This window comes from Takifugu rubripes, chromosome 1, assembly GCF_901000725.2.
Source record: "Takifugu rubripes chromosome 1, fTakRub1.2, whole genome shotgun sequence".
Lineage (NCBI taxonomy): Eukaryota > Metazoa > Chordata > Actinopteri > Tetraodontiformes > Tetraodontidae > Takifugu > Takifugu rubripes.
This window is the reverse complement of record NC_042285.1, coordinates 11,069,239-11,089,944: the sequence shown is the minus strand read 5'-3', so window position 1 is coordinate 11,089,944 and position 20,706 is coordinate 11,069,239. Positions and strand designations below refer to the sequence as shown.

At 43.3% G+C, this 20,706-nt stretch overlaps 1 protein-coding gene across 1 annotated transcript; it reads right to left on the bottom strand.

Moving 5' to 3' along the window:
• Positions 1-66: 66 nt before the first annotated feature.
• itga3b (integrin, alpha 3b) lies at positions 67-18,766 on the bottom strand. The gene is made up of 26 exons (XM_003961473.3): positions 18,471-18,766; positions 10,237-10,364; positions 9,214-9,296; positions 8,681-8,918; positions 8,085-8,177; positions 7,797-8,001; positions 7,382-7,575; positions 7,046-7,134; positions 6,828-6,964; positions 6,641-6,727; positions 6,488-6,555; positions 6,166-6,311; positions 5,928-6,074; positions 5,757-5,854; positions 5,313-5,481; positions 4,674-4,748; positions 4,515-4,594; positions 4,348-4,425; positions 4,170-4,272; positions 3,784-3,954; positions 2,949-3,074; positions 2,695-2,808; positions 2,483-2,581; positions 2,135-2,260; positions 1,812-1,964; positions 67-1,494 (listed from the first exon to the last, which is right to left on the bottom strand). Exons 1-25 carry the CDS (start codon positions 18,644-18,646, stop codon positions 1,854-1,856), a joined length of 3,141 nt encoding a protein of 1,046 aa, XP_003961522.3. The 5' UTR covers positions 18,647-18,766; the 3' UTR covers positions 67-1,494; positions 1,812-1,853.
• Positions 18,767-20,706: the final 1,940 nt, after the last annotated feature.

Sequence of the window (20,706 nt, the reverse complement as noted above, 5' to 3'; positions counted from 1 at the left end):
TTGGTAACAGAGTTATACCGACATATAGTTGATCTCGAAAGACAGTAAACACAATAAACCCCCAAAAGTTGATAAAAAACTATTTAATAACATTAAAAAAAACACCACAGATTTCAGAGACTGGCTTCCGCAGTTTCCTCTTAACTCACAGAGTCAATGGAGCCTCTGTAGTTCTCACAGATGCAGCCTGCTGGCTCTCGGGTAACAAGGACAAAGTGTAATTATTGTGCAGCACTCAGTCCCATCAGAGACTGTCGAGTAATGTCTCCTGGTCCAGACTTTCAGTGCTGCAGGTTACCCTCAGAGCAGGCTAAAATGGCTTGGAAACATTCCACAGGTCTGTCTTCTCGCTGTCGTCCTTATCGCACAAAAATACAAAGCACGAGTGAACAATAAAAACAACAACATCAATGCCATGAATTCAAAACACCCATTTCTATGTACAATTCATGATCTAATCTTTCACACATACCGTACTTTTTATTTCTTGCATTATTTAATCCAGTGTGCATGACCTCCAGTATGTGGAATCGTTCTTTTCGATACCCAGATAAAGGAACTCTTTCCCTCCCGTAACAGCATATAAATTGTAATAAATAAGAACTAAGTGACTCTCCTCTCATCACCAAAGACTGCCCGCATACTCACAAGCAGCTATTTATTCTTTATCAGGTTGTTCTAAGAATGTGTGACTGTTGCCATGGGATTAAAAGTGGATAAATTAAAATGCGTGCAGCTGGGCTTTGAAAATCATTATTTCATAATGAACGGTCATTTTCCTGCGTACCTCGGTGAGACATGATTTTTCTCTGTAATTTAAATCCGAGACAGTTTTTTTCCATTTAGGGTCAGTGCTGTAACCAAAACAGCACTTAAGAAGTTAATGCTGGTCAAACACTGACGTTTGAAAATAATCCCAAAATTGAACGTTATGTCTTAAAAACCTTAATTTAACGACCACAAAGTGCCACGATAACAGAGAAAATCAACGCTCCTCCCCTGTTATTACAGACGAAAATGAAAAAAACAAAACATGGTGAGCAATAAACAAAAGAGAAAGAAAAAAGAAAAGCACAGACAAAGTAAAAGTTCGGTAAAAGTACAATCTGCATTGGGATCAGATGGGTTTGCTCCTGAATGCACCGCGGCTGTGTCTGTGATAAAAGCCTCAAATCACTGAAACATATAACTTCAGTATATTGCACTGAAAAGTGATAAAAATGAATGTGCCAAAAACAATGCACGGTCCTCGTGCGCTTAGTCTTCCTTTAGTGGCCCATGTCAAACCAGTGTGATGTGAGCAGTTCACGGTCCAAAACAAATGCCTCAGTATTCGTGATGCTGCATCTCGCTCCAGTTTGTGATCCACAACCTTTTCTGGGGCTCCTCAGGCTGAAATCCCAGGTTAAATTGATGCCGCTCAGCCCTGGAAATTCGAACCCCCTGGTGCTTCGGCATTATCCGGTAATAGACGGCGCGCTTGAAGAATCCATGCTGGAGGGAGAGGAGAGAGAAAGAGGTGACGTTAACAAAGAGGATGAGCATTCAAGCTGCTGCAGACCTGGGACTGATGCAGAGGAGATTCAAGATTCAGAAGCAGAAGAGGTAGAAGACCCACACTGAGAGGAAAGAGAGTAAGCAGCATAAATAATCGCGTAAACATCAGTGGCTCAACACGTGTTAGCCCGAGCGGAGCACAGAAGCAGCAAAGAGCTGGAAAAAATTGGGTTAAGTTGAAGTTTAATCACTTCCCCCATCTCGTGCCGTAATTAGGTTAGTCACAGAAAATGCCGTGGTAGGGGTGTGATTACCCAAAAGCCCCACTGGTGCATGTTGCTGGACTCATGGGGGCCTCAGTAGTCTTCAGTTAGCCTCTCTGTCTCAGAGGGCTGAATCTTCATCTCAGCCTTCTGGGCCTTGGCCTCATACATCTCCCTCCTGTTGGCCCTCTGGAAGAAGCCACACTGGGAGAGGAGGAGGGGGGTGTACGGGTGTTAGACTTATGGCTCCATGTGGAGGTCATAGATCAGTCAAAAGAGTAAACTATCGCACCACCTGGAGGCAACAGCTGGTTTGATCTGGAGAAATTTCACACTCCAAAACACAGAAAGTCATCGTTTCTCAGCAGACTCACCTTCCACAGGATAAGGATGATGATTCCCAGCAGTAGAATTCCTGCCACAGCTGCAGAGATGATGATCTCTAGTGGGAGTTCGTAGGGTACCTCCAGCTCCTCCACAGGGTCAATTTGTACTGTGAACTATGACAAACACAGAAATAAATTTGCAGCACAGCCGCAGCTCCTGACAAGCACTGTATCAGCTTTAAACTTGGCTTGTTCTCAGTTTTCAGTCTGCTACAGGATTCACATTAAACTGGCACCTGAAACTGGGATTTTTACAGACACCCCTATTGAAAAACAATCAAACATTGATAAAATATACATATATCATCATCCTCATCATCGGCTATCATCACTCACCGAAATGTTCTGACTCTCCATCTTGATGCTTGGGTTATTTGTGATCAGCATCAGGGTGGCTGTACCTTTGACTGTAACTCTCAGAGCATTGGGGTAGTCCTGCACACACACACACACACACACACACACACACACACACACACACACAGAAGTACGCTATCAAGACCACAGTAATTTAACAATCAAAGAGGTCCGTCCAAGTGCCTCCTGACCTCTAGCATTGTGCCATTCCACAAACGGGAGCGGACGTGAATCTTTGCTGAATCCGTCATGTTGAGCAACGGACAGCTGAACGTCACACACCGAGCTGTCCCCTCGCCGCATTCCTAAAACACATAATCAGAAAAATCATAATGGTTTTGCTCACTAATGACCAGTAAGGAATTCAGTGTTGATGTGACAGTGTGACAATATGATACCATTTATTTTTTTCAATCACAGCCTGAAGTTCATTCACTTCACTCACCAACATAAAGGACTGTTTGGGCGTGAGCAGTGCCTGAGGTTTGACAATAAGCTGCTGAGTCGCTTCCCCGTCGTCTATGAGGACCTGCCGTTTGGTGCGTGTATGTGTTGGTTCACTCAGCAGCAGCTGGACAAGGAAGACGAGGCGTAAAAATTAAAGGAGGAAGCAGAAGAGACAGAGCCGTGACATCAGAGGTAATTGCTGCCTTAGATAAAGACATTACCAATTTCCGCTCAATATAGCACCGTCTATATCTGGATATTATGACTTTCTATTTCAGGCTGGGTAACATTTATGTAAGCTTACGCAGATGCTTTTTTTTTCCAGAGTGTATTTCTGTACAGCTGTGGTTTGGCCTGAAATCCATTTTCACACTATTTTCCAGCCACATTCCTTCCTCCTGCAGGGTCTGCCTCAGATCTCACATGCCATGATTCATAAATCGTATGAATAAACCAACCTCTTGAACTCTGGCCAGTGATGAGCATGTTTATAAGTGTAGATTTAGGCCAACAAATTGTTAATCTGGCAGAAATACTTCTTTCTAAAGACATGAATGTGGTTGTATTTATTTTGCATGGCTATTTCATTAAAGCCACGGACCTACTGTGGTTTTAAAGTCTTTTCTCCACAGTTTCATTAAAGCTGGGTTCAAAACCTTTTTTTGCTGGGATTTTGGCATCTTTTGTGTCAGACATGTAGAAATGGATAAAAAATAAAGCTTTTTAAGCAGACATTTGAAATGTCTCTGGATGAGATTGGACATGAACAGTGATCACACCCTCATGCTGTAGTTCAGTATGCAATTAAAGCAAACTCCCAAATCGAAGCTTACATTGAGCGGATTTACAACGTTTCCCGGGGGGTTACACTCCATTTCTGATTGCCCAGAAACAACGATCTTTGTCAGGTACAGCAGCCACTTTCCATTTGCCACCTCAAAAGGCCAGTTAAACTCCACAGCCAGGGTCCCCAGTTCTCCCAGTGGCTGCCCTATTAGGTTCACCTAAATACCAAAGGAAATAGTAAATGGGTTAAAAAATAAAAAAAAACTGGACCATACCATCAAAAATAGCATCCACCCTGTAGTGTCTATTTCGCTTAATATTTTTCAGATGCAGCCACACAAAAGCTCCAAAACAGGGTGGAGATGAAGAAATGTGGGCGAGGAGCCCTCAGCGCTAGTGGTCTAATGTAGTCTGAATGAATGAAGTGACTCACATCGAAGGTGAACTCCACCAGACTGCCAATGTCACTGGTGTTGACCATGGCTGACTCGCCTTTGACCGTACCACCAAATTTGGTTTGCACCGGCGGGTTGACTCTGGAAAGAGCGTAGGTTTAAGATGAGTGCGCACAGCATCAGATGGAATGTGCAATATGTTTACGCGGAACCTACACGGAGAATGAAGGGATGATGGTGTTTTCAATCATCAGGGCCACAGTAACAGGCCTCAGGTCAGCCTGTTCACTAAGACTGGAAACACAGCCTTCATTAGAACACTGATGATGTCAGAGTCCATCGCCACAACAATAAAAAGGGCCACAAAAAAATACTGCACTTACGTGGTGAGCATCAGTTGGGCCTCCAGCTCTCGGGTGTACAGATCGATCCCTGATGTCTCAAACTTGAGCTTAAGTGAAACCTGATCATGGAATTTTTTTTTTTAAATCCTGATTAAGAGGACAAAAGAAGGAAATAGTGGAAGGTAAGTCTACACTTACCTTTTCATTCCCTTTTAGAGGATTTCCCAGCTCGCATATCAACGTTTCTTCAAAACTGCATTGGACATCGTGGTCCTAAACACAGGATTCATGTACTTTTTACAGCTGAAATGCTAATTTGTGTGTCTAATGGAAATTCAGTGGTCTTTCAGGAATAAAATGCGTGTCATAAGGAAAACAAGCAGCTCAATTTTTCCACATTCTGTCTTATACCCAAAACTAATGCTCCACATGCTTGGAATACCTTCCATATATGATTCAGATTAAAGAATCAAGGCATCTGGAGAGAAATCTGAGTTGTCATCATTTAATTGTGGTTGTTGAACTTAAAAATATGCAAGTTAACCAGTGCCAGTAACCTAATATAGAATATTAGGCGGTAGTAATACTAGGTTATATACTTTCGTAGGTTACTTTATGATCAAAGGATGGTAATCCGGAACATAACCAATTTAATTATGTACTCCTTTTCCCATTGCTAACATTTCATTTAAAATTTCAATAAAATCCATTCTGGCATTATTTTGCTTACAGACAGACAGACAGCCAGCCAGCCAGACAGACAGACAGACGCTATGACGTAATCGTAATAACGTCTTCAGAGGACGACGCGCCTGTGCTGCCCCCTAGTGGACGTACCTCTGACCTGACGCCAGAGTACCTCAGCGCGTCAGGGATGGTGACGTTAAGCGCGGCCTGATGAGCGTCCTCAGCCAGCTTCCCGGTACTGGGAACATTGGTCACCTCAATCTTCAGCCTTATTATCTTCACACTGCTGTTTAACTGAAGGACCTGGAATTTGCCCTTCCTGGGACACGATATGACATTTGTTAACTCATTTTTCATTATTAATTGAAAGACAAATGCAAGCTATAGCTATTGTTTCACAATTGCATACTGCATTTTGAGATGTGTTTAGGGACTATAAAAGCTGCAATCAGCATAATTTTTTTAAAAGTAATTTCATGAGTTAACATCTGTCAGAAATTGCTTTGGAGAATATTTTTTAGAACTCAGAAAAAACACGTAACATATCGATACTAATAAAAAAATTAATCTGGAAATATATTTGCACTTTGCTACCTGGGATAAGCGTTGTTGTTTTCATCAATAAACCTTGCTGACACCTGCAGGTTGCTGCTGCATTTATTATCGGTACCACATTCCTTCTGAAAGTTGATCTGCAGGAGAAATAAAATAAATAAATTTATCATCACATAATCTCAGGCAGGATTAGGTTACTGTTAGAGCTACCTCTGCTATTTCAGAGAGTTTCTGATCATGGCTCAGAATTGGATAAGAGTCCAGATTCTGCAGGGACCGCCTGGATTTGGGCTTTGGCTCGCTTAAGGATACACTGAGTGAAAAGTCCACGGGTTTCAGTTTGTCCATCACTGGAGTCTGCAAAGTGATTTCAAATGCTCAGATGAAGCTCATTTGTCACACAAAGATATTGCGGCACTTGGATCCTACAGAACAACTGAAATCGTACCAGCACATTAAGTTTCACAGTCTGGCACTTAGATTTAGAAGACGGAAGACTCAGGGATCCGGTGAAGGTGTCGTCGAGATTATCTTGAAAACGAACTCGAGGGCTTCTTTTTCTCCCTGTGTCTGCCTCGATTGTGTAGTTCACCGCTGTAGAACATAGAACATGTTGAGTGATTTACAGGTTTTACAGAAACTCCAGGTGGTGAAGCATTAATGTCTATGCACACTGTATGTCCAGCACAGCAGATTGAAATTCAAAACCATTACTGATTGACAAATCACATGAGTGATGGATTGTGACTGATGAGAACAACAACACTCACTGATATCTTTCTTGAAGTCCTTGTTTCCATTGCTCAGAGTGAAGGACATGCACAGAGTTGCTGTTATGCTGCCAAACAAAGAGACAGAAGCTGAACATGGTTCTCAGACCGCAGGGGAAATTAATGCTGATTTAGACTCAGCAGACGACTCACCAGGGAGTGTTTGCAGGACACTGGTTTGGGTCCACAATCTTTGGCTCCACGGTGAAGTCTGTGGTTAAGTGAACAACAGGACGAGCCCTGAAAAATAACATAAGTACATAATAAATTAGACTGGGTGGACTTTAAACAGGAAAAAAAGAAATAAAACAAACAAAAAACTCTGTAAAATGTTTTTCACCTGAGCAGAGCAATGCGGTCATCCAGGGAGCCGACCAAGATGTCAGGGTAACTGTTTCCATCCATGTCCATCCCTCCATTGATCGAGTATCCGAAAGTCTTAAAGCCTCCGTTACCCAAAGTCTTACCTTCTATCACCTACAGGGGGCAGCATCGACGCAGGAGATCAGCACAACAGATGCGAAACTCTGAACGAGATCTTTCTGGGGAAAGTTTTACCTGGCTGTGCTGCTCCGAGATTCCCGTATCACTTCCAAGCCATATGTAGACCCTCCCTGTGTCTTGGAACGGAGCTCCGACTGCAAAGTCTGCAGATGAATGAAAATTAAAACGATGTGCTGAGAGGAAACTGCGGTTAGAAACTTTCTCCCCTCGAGGTGGCAGCATAGCACCAGTTGTTGTTGTTTTTTTTTTTGCCTAATATGGTCTGATTCTGTGCTGACATGACTGCAAATACATACAGAACCACGGGACCTTTTACACAAGCCGTGTTGTTATTTTATACATCACTTCAGAGAAATTGTGAAAACATAAAGGAGGATTTTAGCTCCATACCTTGGAATCCATCTTGGTTGATATCACCAACAGCGGCTACAGCCAAGCCAAAGGCAGAGTTGGACGGACCTTTGAGCACCAGAGTGGCCGTCTCTCGGAAAGATCCGTTTTCATTCATGAAGATATAAACTGCTCCTCCCTGATCTTTCATGCGGTCAAAATAAAAGGGAGCGCCAACAATCAGGTCATTCCAGCTGCAAGGAAAGGTAAAAGCAGAGTGTAACATGCAAACACACATAGCTGAGGAGGCCGCGCCATTAAACGGACACATGAAAAGACAGGTTTTCATTTATCATGTCATCATGCACATGCTGAAACAAGCAGAGGCTGCTAAAAACACACGCTACACCTCTGCAAAGTTCTGGTTTATGAGGAAGTAAAGGAACATCTGCTGGTATTGCTTTAACAGACGCACTCATCATTGTTAAGGTCGGTGACAGCCAGGCTGTTCCCAAAGTACGAGCCCACTTGTTCCCCAGGAATGGTAAAATCCAAGGCGATATGCCTGTTATTCTTTGTCCCGAACATCACGGCACCCTTGGACTCATACCGAGGGGACCCTGTCAATACGGTGTAATCGTCACGGCTCCGCACCTTTTTCTCCTCCAGAACTGAGTAACCTGTGGGCAAAGGCACATCAAATCTCCGTCCCACCCCAACTATTACACAGTTTATCTGATGCACGCACGCGCAGGATATTTACCCATATAACTATGTGTTTTTTTCAGCTGGCCAAAGTCTTTGACCACAGAGTCCCAGGAGTTTTCTGGGTCTCTCCAGGTTACATGAACATTTCCTTTAAAACAAAGCAGAAAAGAACAATCTTACATTGCTTCAATAGAGCAATGAGCAGTCTTTCCAGACACAGAACAATGTCAATGTTAGACTGCTGAGTTTCTTTGACACTGAATCTCCATCTGTAGACGTAGCCTGTTAAAAGTCACTTTGCGATGACATCACTTGGCATTCAAAATAAATACCAAAGAACACAGAGTGAGCCCGCTCCTTCCCCAAGTGTTTCATAAATGTCATAAACGCACCCCAGTATCTTCTCAGTGATTGCATGGAATATGATTTGTTGTATCTTGGTGCACAGCTTTTCCTTCTAGTGGTTTTTACATTTAACAACCACCCCCCCTTCCATGTTATCTCCACAGACTGGGCTTTTCACAGTGTATTCAAGATGCAGGCAGCTAGCAGATCGAAGCGATTTGAGACAAAAAAGAAAACGCACTGAAACCATGCAAGATCACGTAGTGCACCATTAAATGCCCCCTCTGAGGTACTGACTCCGCCCACCTTGCCAATGGTAGCTGCCCGTTGCTCCAATGTAGACGTCAGTGTCTGTCATGCCCGCTGAGATCCCCATGTTGCACATGCCCTCGAGCTCCATGTTAAAGTTGGGGTTGCAGACCTCATATTTGTCTTCTTGCCATTCATCTAAGGGGTCAAAGGTCAGGTCATTGCCCCTGACGTAGCACTTTCCAATCATCCTCCAATCAGCCAATGTGATTTTCACATAGCGATGGCCACATGCCTGGATACCAGAGGAGAAGCTTTTCTTTAATGAGTCACATGAAATTTTATAAATTGGTTTTATTTAGTCATACTCTAAAGACAGTGTGTTAACTGTTGTCGTTAGCGTATGCATAGCAAGTGAAATATCAGTATGCTGCAGTGAGGATGCTGAAGCTTAAGGATTAAAACATAATGATTTTTATCTCCCCACATATCCTCTACTACAGATCTACAATCTTAATCTATTAACTTTGATAGCAACAGTGAAAAGGCACCCGTCTCACTGACGGTGAGTAGCGCGGTTGTCATCTCACCAGCACGCGGCCCCCTGTCTGCACTCTTTGACTGGCCACCGTCACGCCCAGCCACATGCCCTCCACCATCTCAGATTGGGTTGCTGTGGAAGATTTGAAACATTAGCAGAATAATTCAAGTTTCCATTCCCTTTCACATTTAACATTAATGTCACTCATACGCAGAGAGAACCAAGTTTCAGTCTTCAAAACATAAACAAAATTGATCAAATTCCTCAAACAGGAAACACTCATTTGGATTAGATCATGCCCAGACACATATTACCAACACAAATGTGACTGTAACCTCAACAAAGAGAAGAATCTTTTAATTATGGCTCTCCTACCTGAGGCTCTGGGAGGCCTATTCACCTTCAGATAAAACCCAGAGCCTAACAGTTAATAACCTTTCATTTAGAATGGAGCTAGTGGGGGACCCTATATATGAGCGCATGTTTCACAGCACAGATCTGGGGCTGAGATTCCATCCTGGGTGAATGAGGTGAAAGCTGTCTGATTATCATGTACAGGTTACAATTTACAGTTGTAACTCATCAGAAAAGAATGTTTGCATCCAGCATGAATGGACGGGAGCAACACAACTGATGTTACACATGCAGTTCCAGTTACTCAGAGAGGAGACAGCTTTGGCCAACTTTGGTGATAACAGACCATATGGAGAACCTTTAAAGATGAGGCATTTCTGCAGTGAGCAGCTGTAAAGGAATAAATCCTAGTCTTAGAAAGAATCAGGGCAATCTCAAGATCTCCCCCCACACACACCTTTGTGCAGCTTGGATGCCTCTGAAGTGCAGTCTGGTTTTGAGGAGCTTTGTCTATACATTAAGTGGAATATCAGGAATAAGGAATTATAATCTGAGTTCATACTCCCCTCATAAAGTCCACACGTGCGCCTGAAGCTGTCTGTCTCCATGAACTATCTGTTCCACTTTCACACCAACTTCCACTTCTTGCTCAGTTCTTTGAAGAACTTGTGTTTTTTAAGGGTCAAACAAAATGACTAAAAACCAAATCACTGCTCACCTGACCCGACCAGATCCATCCTGGTGCAGTCGGTGGGGTCGGCTGTGATGGGACAAGTGTAGACGCCACCAGTTTCGTTGACATTTTTCATAAATAAGGCTTTTTCTTTGGGCGCTCCTACAAGCAAACTGGAAACATGCAGACAGAAATGATAAAAATCATTAGATTATATCAGGACACCATCATGGTGTCCAGACAGTACACCGTGGCAAAAGATAATCCTTCCAGTCAAAACACACATGAGGTTAAATTTGAATATTTCACTTCCAGGTTCCATTTGACTTTTAGAAATGATTTGCAGTAAAACTCTTTAACACTCTCTTGGGGATTGGCCTGGCCTGTTTGTCCCCTCACCTGCCCTACATCATCAATTTCCGACACGCAGAATGTTGAACTCTCCACTGGACTGCATGTCAGGATGCATTGTTTACTATCAGCACCAGATTAATTCGCACCACTTTGTGGGAGGAAGATGTCGACAACCAGGCGTGAGACATGAGCCGGATGTTCTGGGCAGAAACTTGAACTGACACGAATGTGAATAAAAACCATTACATCTACAAAGACATTACACCTCTTTCCATTCACACATTTCCTTTACAGCTTTTAGGAAGTGGTTGCTCTGCAGTTGATGGTGCCCACAAGGCAGGTGCAAGTGGGGAGCAAAACGTAATAAATAAACTCTTACTGATACACTTGATACTGTTTAACAAGATTCTTGGTATATTAAAAAAAATAAACCCACTTCTCAGCCCACAAATCCTGCATCTAACATGCAGATTTGTTTTGCATTTCATGAATTCTATAGGAAATATAAGGGAAGTGTGTACCAGGCTGCACCACTCCAGCACTGCTCTCCAGTCAAACCCAGCCTCAATGGCCCCTGTCTATGCAGAGCAATCATGAGAACATCTCATGAACCCTCCCTTCAAACAGTTTTCCCTCTGAAGTCACCTGAACCAGTTAGTCTTTCCCCCTAAATCAGTCATGTGAGTTTGTTTCCAGAGGATTAAGTTAGCCCATTACTGACTAGAAACCCAGCCACAATGACAAAACCTGTCAGTTGAGAAAGCAAGTGAAACAAAATGTTTCCTTTTCTGAGGTAGAAGGCTGAACAACAGCAACAAAACGAGCAGCAACAAAACGACGATGTGACCAAAAACTTGCCTCTGCCACACTGATGAGAACTAGGAAGCTCTCTGAGGGCTGCGGTTTCCTCCGCATGTCTGAGATGCTGCAAATGACTGAGGCTGGTGGACATGCAGACGGACTAACTTATTATACTCTGGATGGACATCTGTAGATCTGTCTCTGTCCACTAGCATTATCGATTCTGACTCATGTAATCATCATAAAAACAGCAGCAGCCAAATAAAAAGAAACCAATCGAATTTATACGGTTATAAATTACTCAGAGGGTCAGTTTGAACTTTGCTCATGAAGGTATTAAAAAACAGAGAGAGAGAATTAGGTCAAACAGTCCCGTGTCCCTAACAGGACCCTCATTAACACACTTATTATAGTCTCATGGGTAAAATGGGTCACCTGTTGTTCTGGATGCGTTGACTAATGCCTTTGATTTTACAGCATAGTATTAAAACAACACATGTAAAGTCATGGAAATGGTATTTTAAACTGGTTTAAAGTCATTGATTAACTGGACAAATGTGCCAAGATATTTATACAGTGACCGGTTTGGTTTCTTCTCTTTATTTTGCATGTGTCAATGATTTTGCTCCCCAGTTTTATATTTAAATGTGTCTATTGAGGCAAACTGATATGCTGAACTGGACACTCATTCCTCCCCGTGCACACACATACTTGGCTGATCTGAGTCTGATTCTGAGAGAATTGGTGCCAGTTGCATTTCTAACACTCTTGCCAAGTACTTTTAAGTCTTTGGAGTGTTCAAAAGTCACAAAAATGCTCCCACAGAGGCTCAAGCAAGCATCACAGCTGATCTTTCATATCACTGTGATCAGGTCAAACCCTGTCAACCACCAGCACGAGGATTTGGGCTTTTCTGAAGTCTTGAGAGATAAAAGCATGGACTCGGGAATGACAACACATCTCATATCCTGTCGAGCATCAAATGCTACAACGTGACTTTTCCTTCTATCTCCCCGTGTGCTCATCACTTCCTCATAAACATGCTGCTGGAGGCCCACAAAGGGAAGGGGAGGGAGGGCAAGCGGCAGCTGCATTCCTACTGAGAACATGTTGTAGTTTGCCCCCTCTGACGAACAAGTGATCGGAACGGCTGGCTAAATCAAACATTCTCTTCAAACACACCTTGTGGAGCCGAAGGCGTGGCCTGCTTCGTTCCGTCGGGAAAGGAAAAATTCCCAGCAGGAGGAAGTTCTGTGGCATCACACAGGAGAAGGTCAGGAGGAGTGAGAGACGGATGGAAGGGGAGGTCAGGCTCCCTATGAGCAAGAACACGCACCGTGCTTAGGACCCCACGTTTGCTGAGGGGCCCCATTTGAAGAAATATGTGCAGTTGAACAATCGCTTGATCGATGCGCATATAAGACGCACGATGAGCACCATCAGCAAAGGTAACGACAGCTGTAATCTGACACCACACACGGCGTCCTGGTGATCGTCAACCAAAGCAACATATGCAGTTAATGAAATTCACACCTTTTTCAAGGACTTCCCCTAAAAGAAACCCAGATGACCTTGTATCATCCCCCGTCAGAAGGAGACAGGGCCAGTCAGGACAAAACCGCTCTTGTTTAGAGGTCATCTGTCTTCTTCATTGGAATCCAGACTGAGCAGGCGTGCGAAGAGATCCCTGACACAACTATTTTCCCTGCACGTAAATGTCAAGAGTTCATAATGAGAATTGAAAAAGAGTGAAAGTGAGAGAAAGTGCCAAAGTCAGAGCTGAATGCTCGTCAGCTGTGTGCAGATTACTCTTTTACCAAACGCTCCCGGGTTTGGGTATTTTTTATGCCTGTGCCTGCTCGGGTGTTTCGGCTGCTGTTAGTGTGTTTGACTGGGATAGATCACTTTTGCAGGTACGCTTCAGTTGGACCAGTTTGTGTCAGGGTGTGGCCTCGGCCCTCAGGGCTAAGAAAGAGAAAATCCTCACATACAGAACCTCGGGGGGCTTTTTCCCCCCACCTGAACAGGTCTTTTTAGAAATCATTCATAAAACATGACAGACGTCAGACAGCTCCTCTAAACAGCTGAACTCCTCAATATTGAAACGGATAAAAAAAATAAAACAGTAAGTTAGATGGATCTCACTTTTTCATCTCGTCTAACTTCTCTGCTCGCTGTGTGTTATCTACATAAACCACTGTCAACGGGTACACTCATGCAACGTTACCATCTGCTAACCATGTGTTCCTCATTCTACCACACAAAATGAACAGAGGCTCCATGTGATGACGTCCGTTGAGCTAAGTAACTCCTTATTTATCCTTCATCTTCTGTGGAGCTGCAGCACCATTAGCGCAACCTTTTTTTTTGTAACACCTGGACACCGAGAAGCCTGTCGGGATGCAGGTGAATAACAGGAAACGGACGTGGGCCAAATTTCTCTTTAGGACTTGAAAATGAAATCGGTGAGCAAAGATATTGGGCAAGGCTAATTTATAGTGGTGATTCATTTCCAAAGAATAAGACCAAACAAGAAAGCACAAGAAAACACAGTTAGTGTGTGTTTTTTTTAATCGTTGTCTGTTTCAGAAGTTACCTTGACAGCAGAAGCAGGTAACACAAAAGGCTAAACTGTTCGTGGCAGTGTTACCTGTAAATGTGGCAATTTGTTTTTTATATTAAATCATAATGTGTCATTTTGTGTGTGTGTCATTGAACAACTCATTGTGCAACAGAATGGTTTTTGTATTATAGCAGCGCTCTGATATACCACTGTCTCACAGGCACAGTCACACTAGTCACACTCAGCACACCCAGCTAGTCACACATTGACCGAGGCTGCGTGCGTGAAACCGTTGCTACAGATGAGCTGATTCTGTACCTTATGTACATTGAACAGCATTAAGCTCAAATGACAATCAGTCCATCCCCATGTTCTTTACACACAGACACACGCACATGTGCAACTTCTAACGCCGTATCTCAGCTGGACAAACATCCTGTTTGAAGACCACCATCTGCCATTGGTGAAACAGTAACAACAAAGCAAATGAAGCAGGTCATCCCCAGCAAACCCGCCTCCCATTAGAACGAGAAAAAGCTTATCTGTTGTGATGGTCGGTCTGGTGTCTCTACGATGCTCCAACAGCGTACACCCATGTAGCCTTTTGCTGTCCCTGCATGAATGATTGCAGGTGTCTGACACAGGTAGTCATGCTACCTAGCAAGCTACAGATACTGTACTTGCACAGAAACTGCACGGATGAAGCAGGCATTGGCAAACAGCTGGTCTATCTCGCAACTCGAATGGAGCGCCACAAACTCGGCAGGTAACAGCCAGCCAGCCTGTATCCAGCCAGTTTAAAAAGCTGGATTATTCCAATGTATCAATAATTTCTAATGCTACTAATGACAGACAGCACGTTACCACATACAGTGGCGCCCACACTACCCAGTGTAAACTGATACTTCAGGATCATTTGTCTTCAAAGATCAAAAACGACATAAAGGGGCAAAGGTATTGAAGCATATAGTTTTTCTAGCTCCTGGAAGCCCTCATTAGCCCGGAGGCTGCCACTACCTTCTTTTCCTTGCTGTGTGGGGGCATTTGTACAGCCAGGAGAAAAAAGACGGGTTCTCTTACACTTTTGTTAGTCCTCTCTGCGGGGACAGTCAATGAAAGCCCCACCATGGAGGTTCTCCTCTGTGGGGAGCAGCGGGATGCCTGGGCCTCCACCGCGATCTTTTTTAGCGTGTTATTAGAAGCTGTCATTCATTTAGCTGCTGCGGAAGATGCAGCCGAGGCTATTACCGCCTCACTAGGGTCAGCTAATAAACGCCATAAAGTTTAGAGACAGGCAGAATAGACAAGCTTATTTTACTGAGCACTTCAACAGCTGCCAACCCTTAACTCAGGCTCCAATAAATGTGGGTAACAAACAGTGTGTGACACACAACTCCACCTCCTGCATTGGTGTTTCACTTTACAGCATTAACTGATGAAATCATATTATTTCTTAACAATTAATCTTGTAAAAATTAACAAATTAGGACTTTGTTCATTTCTAACTTTCAAAAATAGGACAGTTTAATGATAAAAACAAAAGACTGGGCGACAAATCAATTCACATAGGTCCAGATTTTCAAGGGCAAAGTCCAACTGAGCCAAACCAAAAGATTTTTTTCAAAACTGAACTAAAAGTGAACATGTTGAGGTTGGCCAACAGTGTTTCATATGAACATTTTACAAAGTCACGATCCAACCTTTTCTTTTATTGCAGGAAAGCCTTTTGTCTGAGTTGCTTGTACTACTGCACGAGGGTCAACCAGACAATGCTGGATTATCACAGCTTGTCACTGTGGCGCTATGAGACGAAGAGCAGCTCCACGAATGAGAGAATGCTGGGTCACCCCCATGACTTACCCACCGGCATCATTTAAACTAACTTGGCCTTACACAACACTGAAAATGAGGTTGGAGGAAAACGAGAGGGCGACCTTCTGCGTGTTGAAACTCAACATGAGATGGTTTGTGTTTTTAAAGCTGTTTAATCCTTTTATGTCTCAGCTGAAAAGGGAAGGGCCCTGTCAAATTGAATGGCTGACTTTCATGGCTTCAGGCCACAGCAGTCAGACAGAGATGAGCACTTCAGCTCTGATTAGCTACTCATCAGTGAGGCAAGTTAAATTCCTCCCCCCTGGTCGCAGATGCTCCTGACTGTGAAATGAAGGCAGCAGCGCCTGCTCACAAATTTAAATTTTAGCGCGTTTGTTTGTGTTGTGCAGGAACACCCCCCACAAACACACACACACACACACACCCATCCCCAGAAAACGTCCTTCTCGCTCCTGTCTTGTCTCAACCTGAAACCTGGCAGGTTGTGACTGTGCAGAGAAGGGCGATACATTCCAAACATACCACGGGGTCAGTGGACTGGAAGAGCCAATAGGTGGCCAGCTGACTGCCCAGTCCCTCCTCCTGCCTTCAACAGAGAACAAAAAAGCCCTCTGAAGGGAAAAAAAAATCCCACTAAATGGCTGATCCAAAAGAAAAGTGGGATTGGAGAATACCCAGTACAAATTAGCCTCAGGTAGCTTATAGTTATTCAGCAAACTATTTTACTACGTGATTATGCACTATGCTGAATTTTAAATGACACCTTTTTTACCAGGATACACTTATAATCTAGACTATTTATAATATCTTACAGCAATGTGAACAATGGGAACGGCAACCCATTTCTCTCAATACCTCATCTGGTTTGACTCACGAATGTGCAAAGACTGGCCACTGCTGTGCGTGTCGTGGCTGGTTTTTCTGATTGCACTTTTCAAATATTCACACTGCAGCCCACACCACTAATGGGCAGACGTGCTGCAAAAAGAAACAGCTCTGGATCCAAACAGCAGGGCCATAAAAGCAGCCATGGGACACATTGGGAAGCTGCAGAATCACTGACTTGGCCTGTGTGCACAGCTCCGTGCGTGCTCAAGGAACATTTTCAGTCAACACTGGAGGCTGCAGGATTACACTGCTGCAACAGCAAAAAGATTTCAGCTCACAAAAGACAGACTGATAACAAGGAAGTGAGTGTGAGAAAGTTCAGCATCAAAGTTAAACCTGTCTGTGTTCCCCTTTTAAAGGCACCTAGGGATGCTTCAAACCCACTACATACATTTCTACTTAGAATTACAGGAACATGAGCGGGGTGTACTTTATTTTGGACAGTATACTTGATTTGCCACACTGTTAGATGCAATGGCCTATTATATGGTCACAAAAGCTAGGCTAGCTATGTATACAGGTGGTTTGATGTTGATTAAAACTATTTCTGGTTTAACAAATGATAGATAGCAAGGCAAGGTAATTAAATTAAATTTGACCAATGCCAATGTGCTTATAGCTGCACATGGCATTACAGCTGCCCAACCTTTCTGAAAGTTGGCCTCCCCCGTATAAAACTTACAGATTTGAGTCCTGCTGTCGGCGTTGCCTTATTTAAATGTAGTGGTAGACACCCTGAGTGGGGAGAGCACTTTATTAGACTTTGTGGGGTCCAAACACAACAGATTACTCATGGGAAACCTTTGACTCCACCCACAGCAGTTTCTGATAAGTAGAGTTACAACTTTTCTGTAGGTGTGCACCGTTGGTTGATCTTCACATAATCTATCAGAGTTTACAATATTGTTTTAACAAAGCAGAGCGTTGAGTCTTTTTGAACCAATCAGGCCACCTTATAATGATGGGATCTCTCTTTTTGGAGTGCTTTTGATTTAGCATTTGTTAACTGCTAATCTCCGTACATTCATCACTGCCACTTCACACCAACATTAGTCTGTGTTGAACCCATAGATGTAAATGCAAATTAATGTTACTTATTTGGTGGTTTACAATATTTTTTTCCACTATATTACAACAAACGCAGATAATAATAATTATGTGCTGCCTGGGTACTTGTCGGTGTGAGAAGGGAGCCTCAACTGTCTGGGTGAAATCAGAAAAAACTGATGAATTTTGATTTAAGTGTCAAAACATTAATGGGAATGTTTAATGTTAATCTTTCTGATAGAAGATAAAAAGGTGCCAATGAATGAAATCCACTATGAATGGCAGCAACCTATAGAAAAGACTAAAAAGCACCATCTACAGGCATATCACGAGCAGAATCCACAATGTAAATGTATAAAATAAATTAACGGAATAAGGTAGGCTGGCGAAAAAAAATCATTCATTCAAAGAAATCCAGAACGACATCACCATCATCTTTTTCAAATCTGTGTGGCTCCAGAACACCAGACACAGCAGTGAAAGGACACATTTTAGATGACGTTTCGCTTTCGCAAACAGGTGGATTAAAGAACTACTTTTCCTGTTGGGGAAAAGAGGAAGTGTTTCGCGAATAACAGACACAATAAGAGCTGTTGCAGACGAATCTAAAACGCAATAAAAGTCTCATCACCAGGTTGTGCGTTGAAACAGACACGTGTCGGTTCTGCGGAGCGTGAAGTGCGCAGTTTTACGCCTCCCGACAAAAGCAGGTGCGAACCTACAACCTGCGCGTTACATGGATCACTATAATAAAGGCGCACACCTCTCGCATGTGCACAAAATGATGACTTACAGGTACTTTGTGGAGCCGACAGTCTGCTTATGTTGAGCCACAGAGAATCCAAAGAAGCTCCCGCTGGTTTTGCCTTCCTTGATCACAGGAAAGCGCTCATCTATGTTAAATCCAGCGCACGTCTGCGTCCCGTAGAAAACAACCAAAAGGGTGGAAAGCAGGAGTCGTGGAGACATGTTTGTGCGGAATCCACGTACACTGTGGGCCCTGGCCGGCACTGAGCTCCAACAGGTAGGTTGCGCTTCACAGAGAGCTTCCCGTGGAGACTCTCCTCTGCGCCTTCACACTCGGCGTAAAAGCGCTCTCTCTCTCTCTTTCTCTCTTTCTCTCTCTCTCCCCCCTCTCTTCTCTCTCTCTCTCTCTCTCTCTCTCAACACGTATTATGTTCACTCACTACAATGCGCTCAGCTACCCCCTCCCGTGAGCCTCTACGCATATTTATTTTAAATTAGATAGGCTACTGAATAGATTATTACACATTATATTATTGTTTCATTATATTATATATAATTCATTAAATATTCCATTAATATACTTTTCATCTTGATGCAACCTTCAGAATGGGTTGGTCTTCTTTGTAGAAAGACAACCACGGGAACTTTAATTTGGTCTCTTGTGTGTCAAGATGAAATTAGATGAAATGCTTTAGTTTTATCGTACCCGGAGTCCTGATATGGGAGTCTTTTTTTAACTCGTTCTATCTGGATGTATTTTGGCAGTTTAAAGCCAGGAAAAGGCATGTGTGGCTTGGATATGTCTCTGCACATAAAATCACCATACAGACCCATTTTAACAGGATTTTTTGCCGTCACAGTGAGGGTAAAAACTTAGAATAGAATCTCAACCCATCCTGCATGCACCTCTCTGTTTGCTTGTATCTGTGCACTACTTTGAAACCCTTCATCAGGCTGACTGATTCCTGGCCAAACTCTGGCATCAATTGACCTGATCTAAATAATGAGGTGAACTCCCTCTCTGCTTGTCCTGACGCTGTCAGAGTCTCTCTCACCCAGAGGCAATCTATCCCTCATCCTTCAGATCTGCTGAAGTACCCAGAAAACAAGTTGAAGCACATTCCAAAAATGAGTTGCAATACAAATCTTGGTCATAATCTGTGTTTGGGCATGTGTGTCTGTACCACTGAGGCCAAGAACCTAACAGAATCGATCAAGTTGCCAGTGTTAACCCAGGTGTAGACTTTGAGCTTTTGCATTTTAATGTTATTTACCATGCAAAGGCTTTATAGCCTTGAGGCGAATGTGGAACATGCATGTGTATACAGTGTCAACATCCTGTTGCTTTATCTTCATCTGCAACTCTTACAGCAGTGACGTTGCACAGATCCATGTGATCTGTGTCGCTGGAGATGTGACACAGAACGACTTAGAAACAGGGAGGAATTTAAAGCCACCAAGTCACAATAGGGAGGCGCTCTGACCTCTCTCCATTTGGCTCCGTGTCATTGATTCCACTGCTTTTTGGCTGCACAAACACCCGATCCCTGAAGCCCCCCAGGGGTCTCAAACCTAACCTTAAATATCTGCAACGTGTCACTTAGGTGAACTGACAGCTGATACTGACAAATGTTCAAAATATTGGCAACAAAAGGCCATGTCGCTCCCGTTCCAGTCATTGTATTTATACTCCCATATGATGCATCGGTGTAAACCTGCGCATGAGAGTTGCAAAAACTGACTTTGCATTTTGTCCCAGCTCAGTGTAGCACTGATTTTTTACTGCTAGGTCACATGTTGTATAGTGTCAATCGCACAATATTGTCCTTTCAAGACGGGTTTTGAGAGAGGGCTGCTGGGATTGAAGAGTGGGATGCTATGTGGAGATGTGAACGTGTGATAATGCAAATGGACGGCAGCATGGGGCAGAGGAAATGTAAAGACGGCATTCCTTTGTTCCATAATAGCACCATTACGCTTATCTCGACTTGTTATTGACTCATTCTTTGTGTAAAATCTTCATGGCAAGAGCAGCTTAGTGCTGGATTTTTCTACGTCGACAAAATTAAACATCATTGTGGATGAAATGGATGGATCAGAGTCAGGTCATATGGACGTGAATATTAAATCTTATTAGCCAGCCTGGTGGATTTAACATAAAGAACAGGACATTGGATGAGTTTGAAACACAGCACGCTCTCACGCTGAGTCCTCGCTGCACCCTGACAACAGAGCGAGTCGTTGCCATGGAGCTGAGAGTTGCAATGGAGTCAATATGTAGT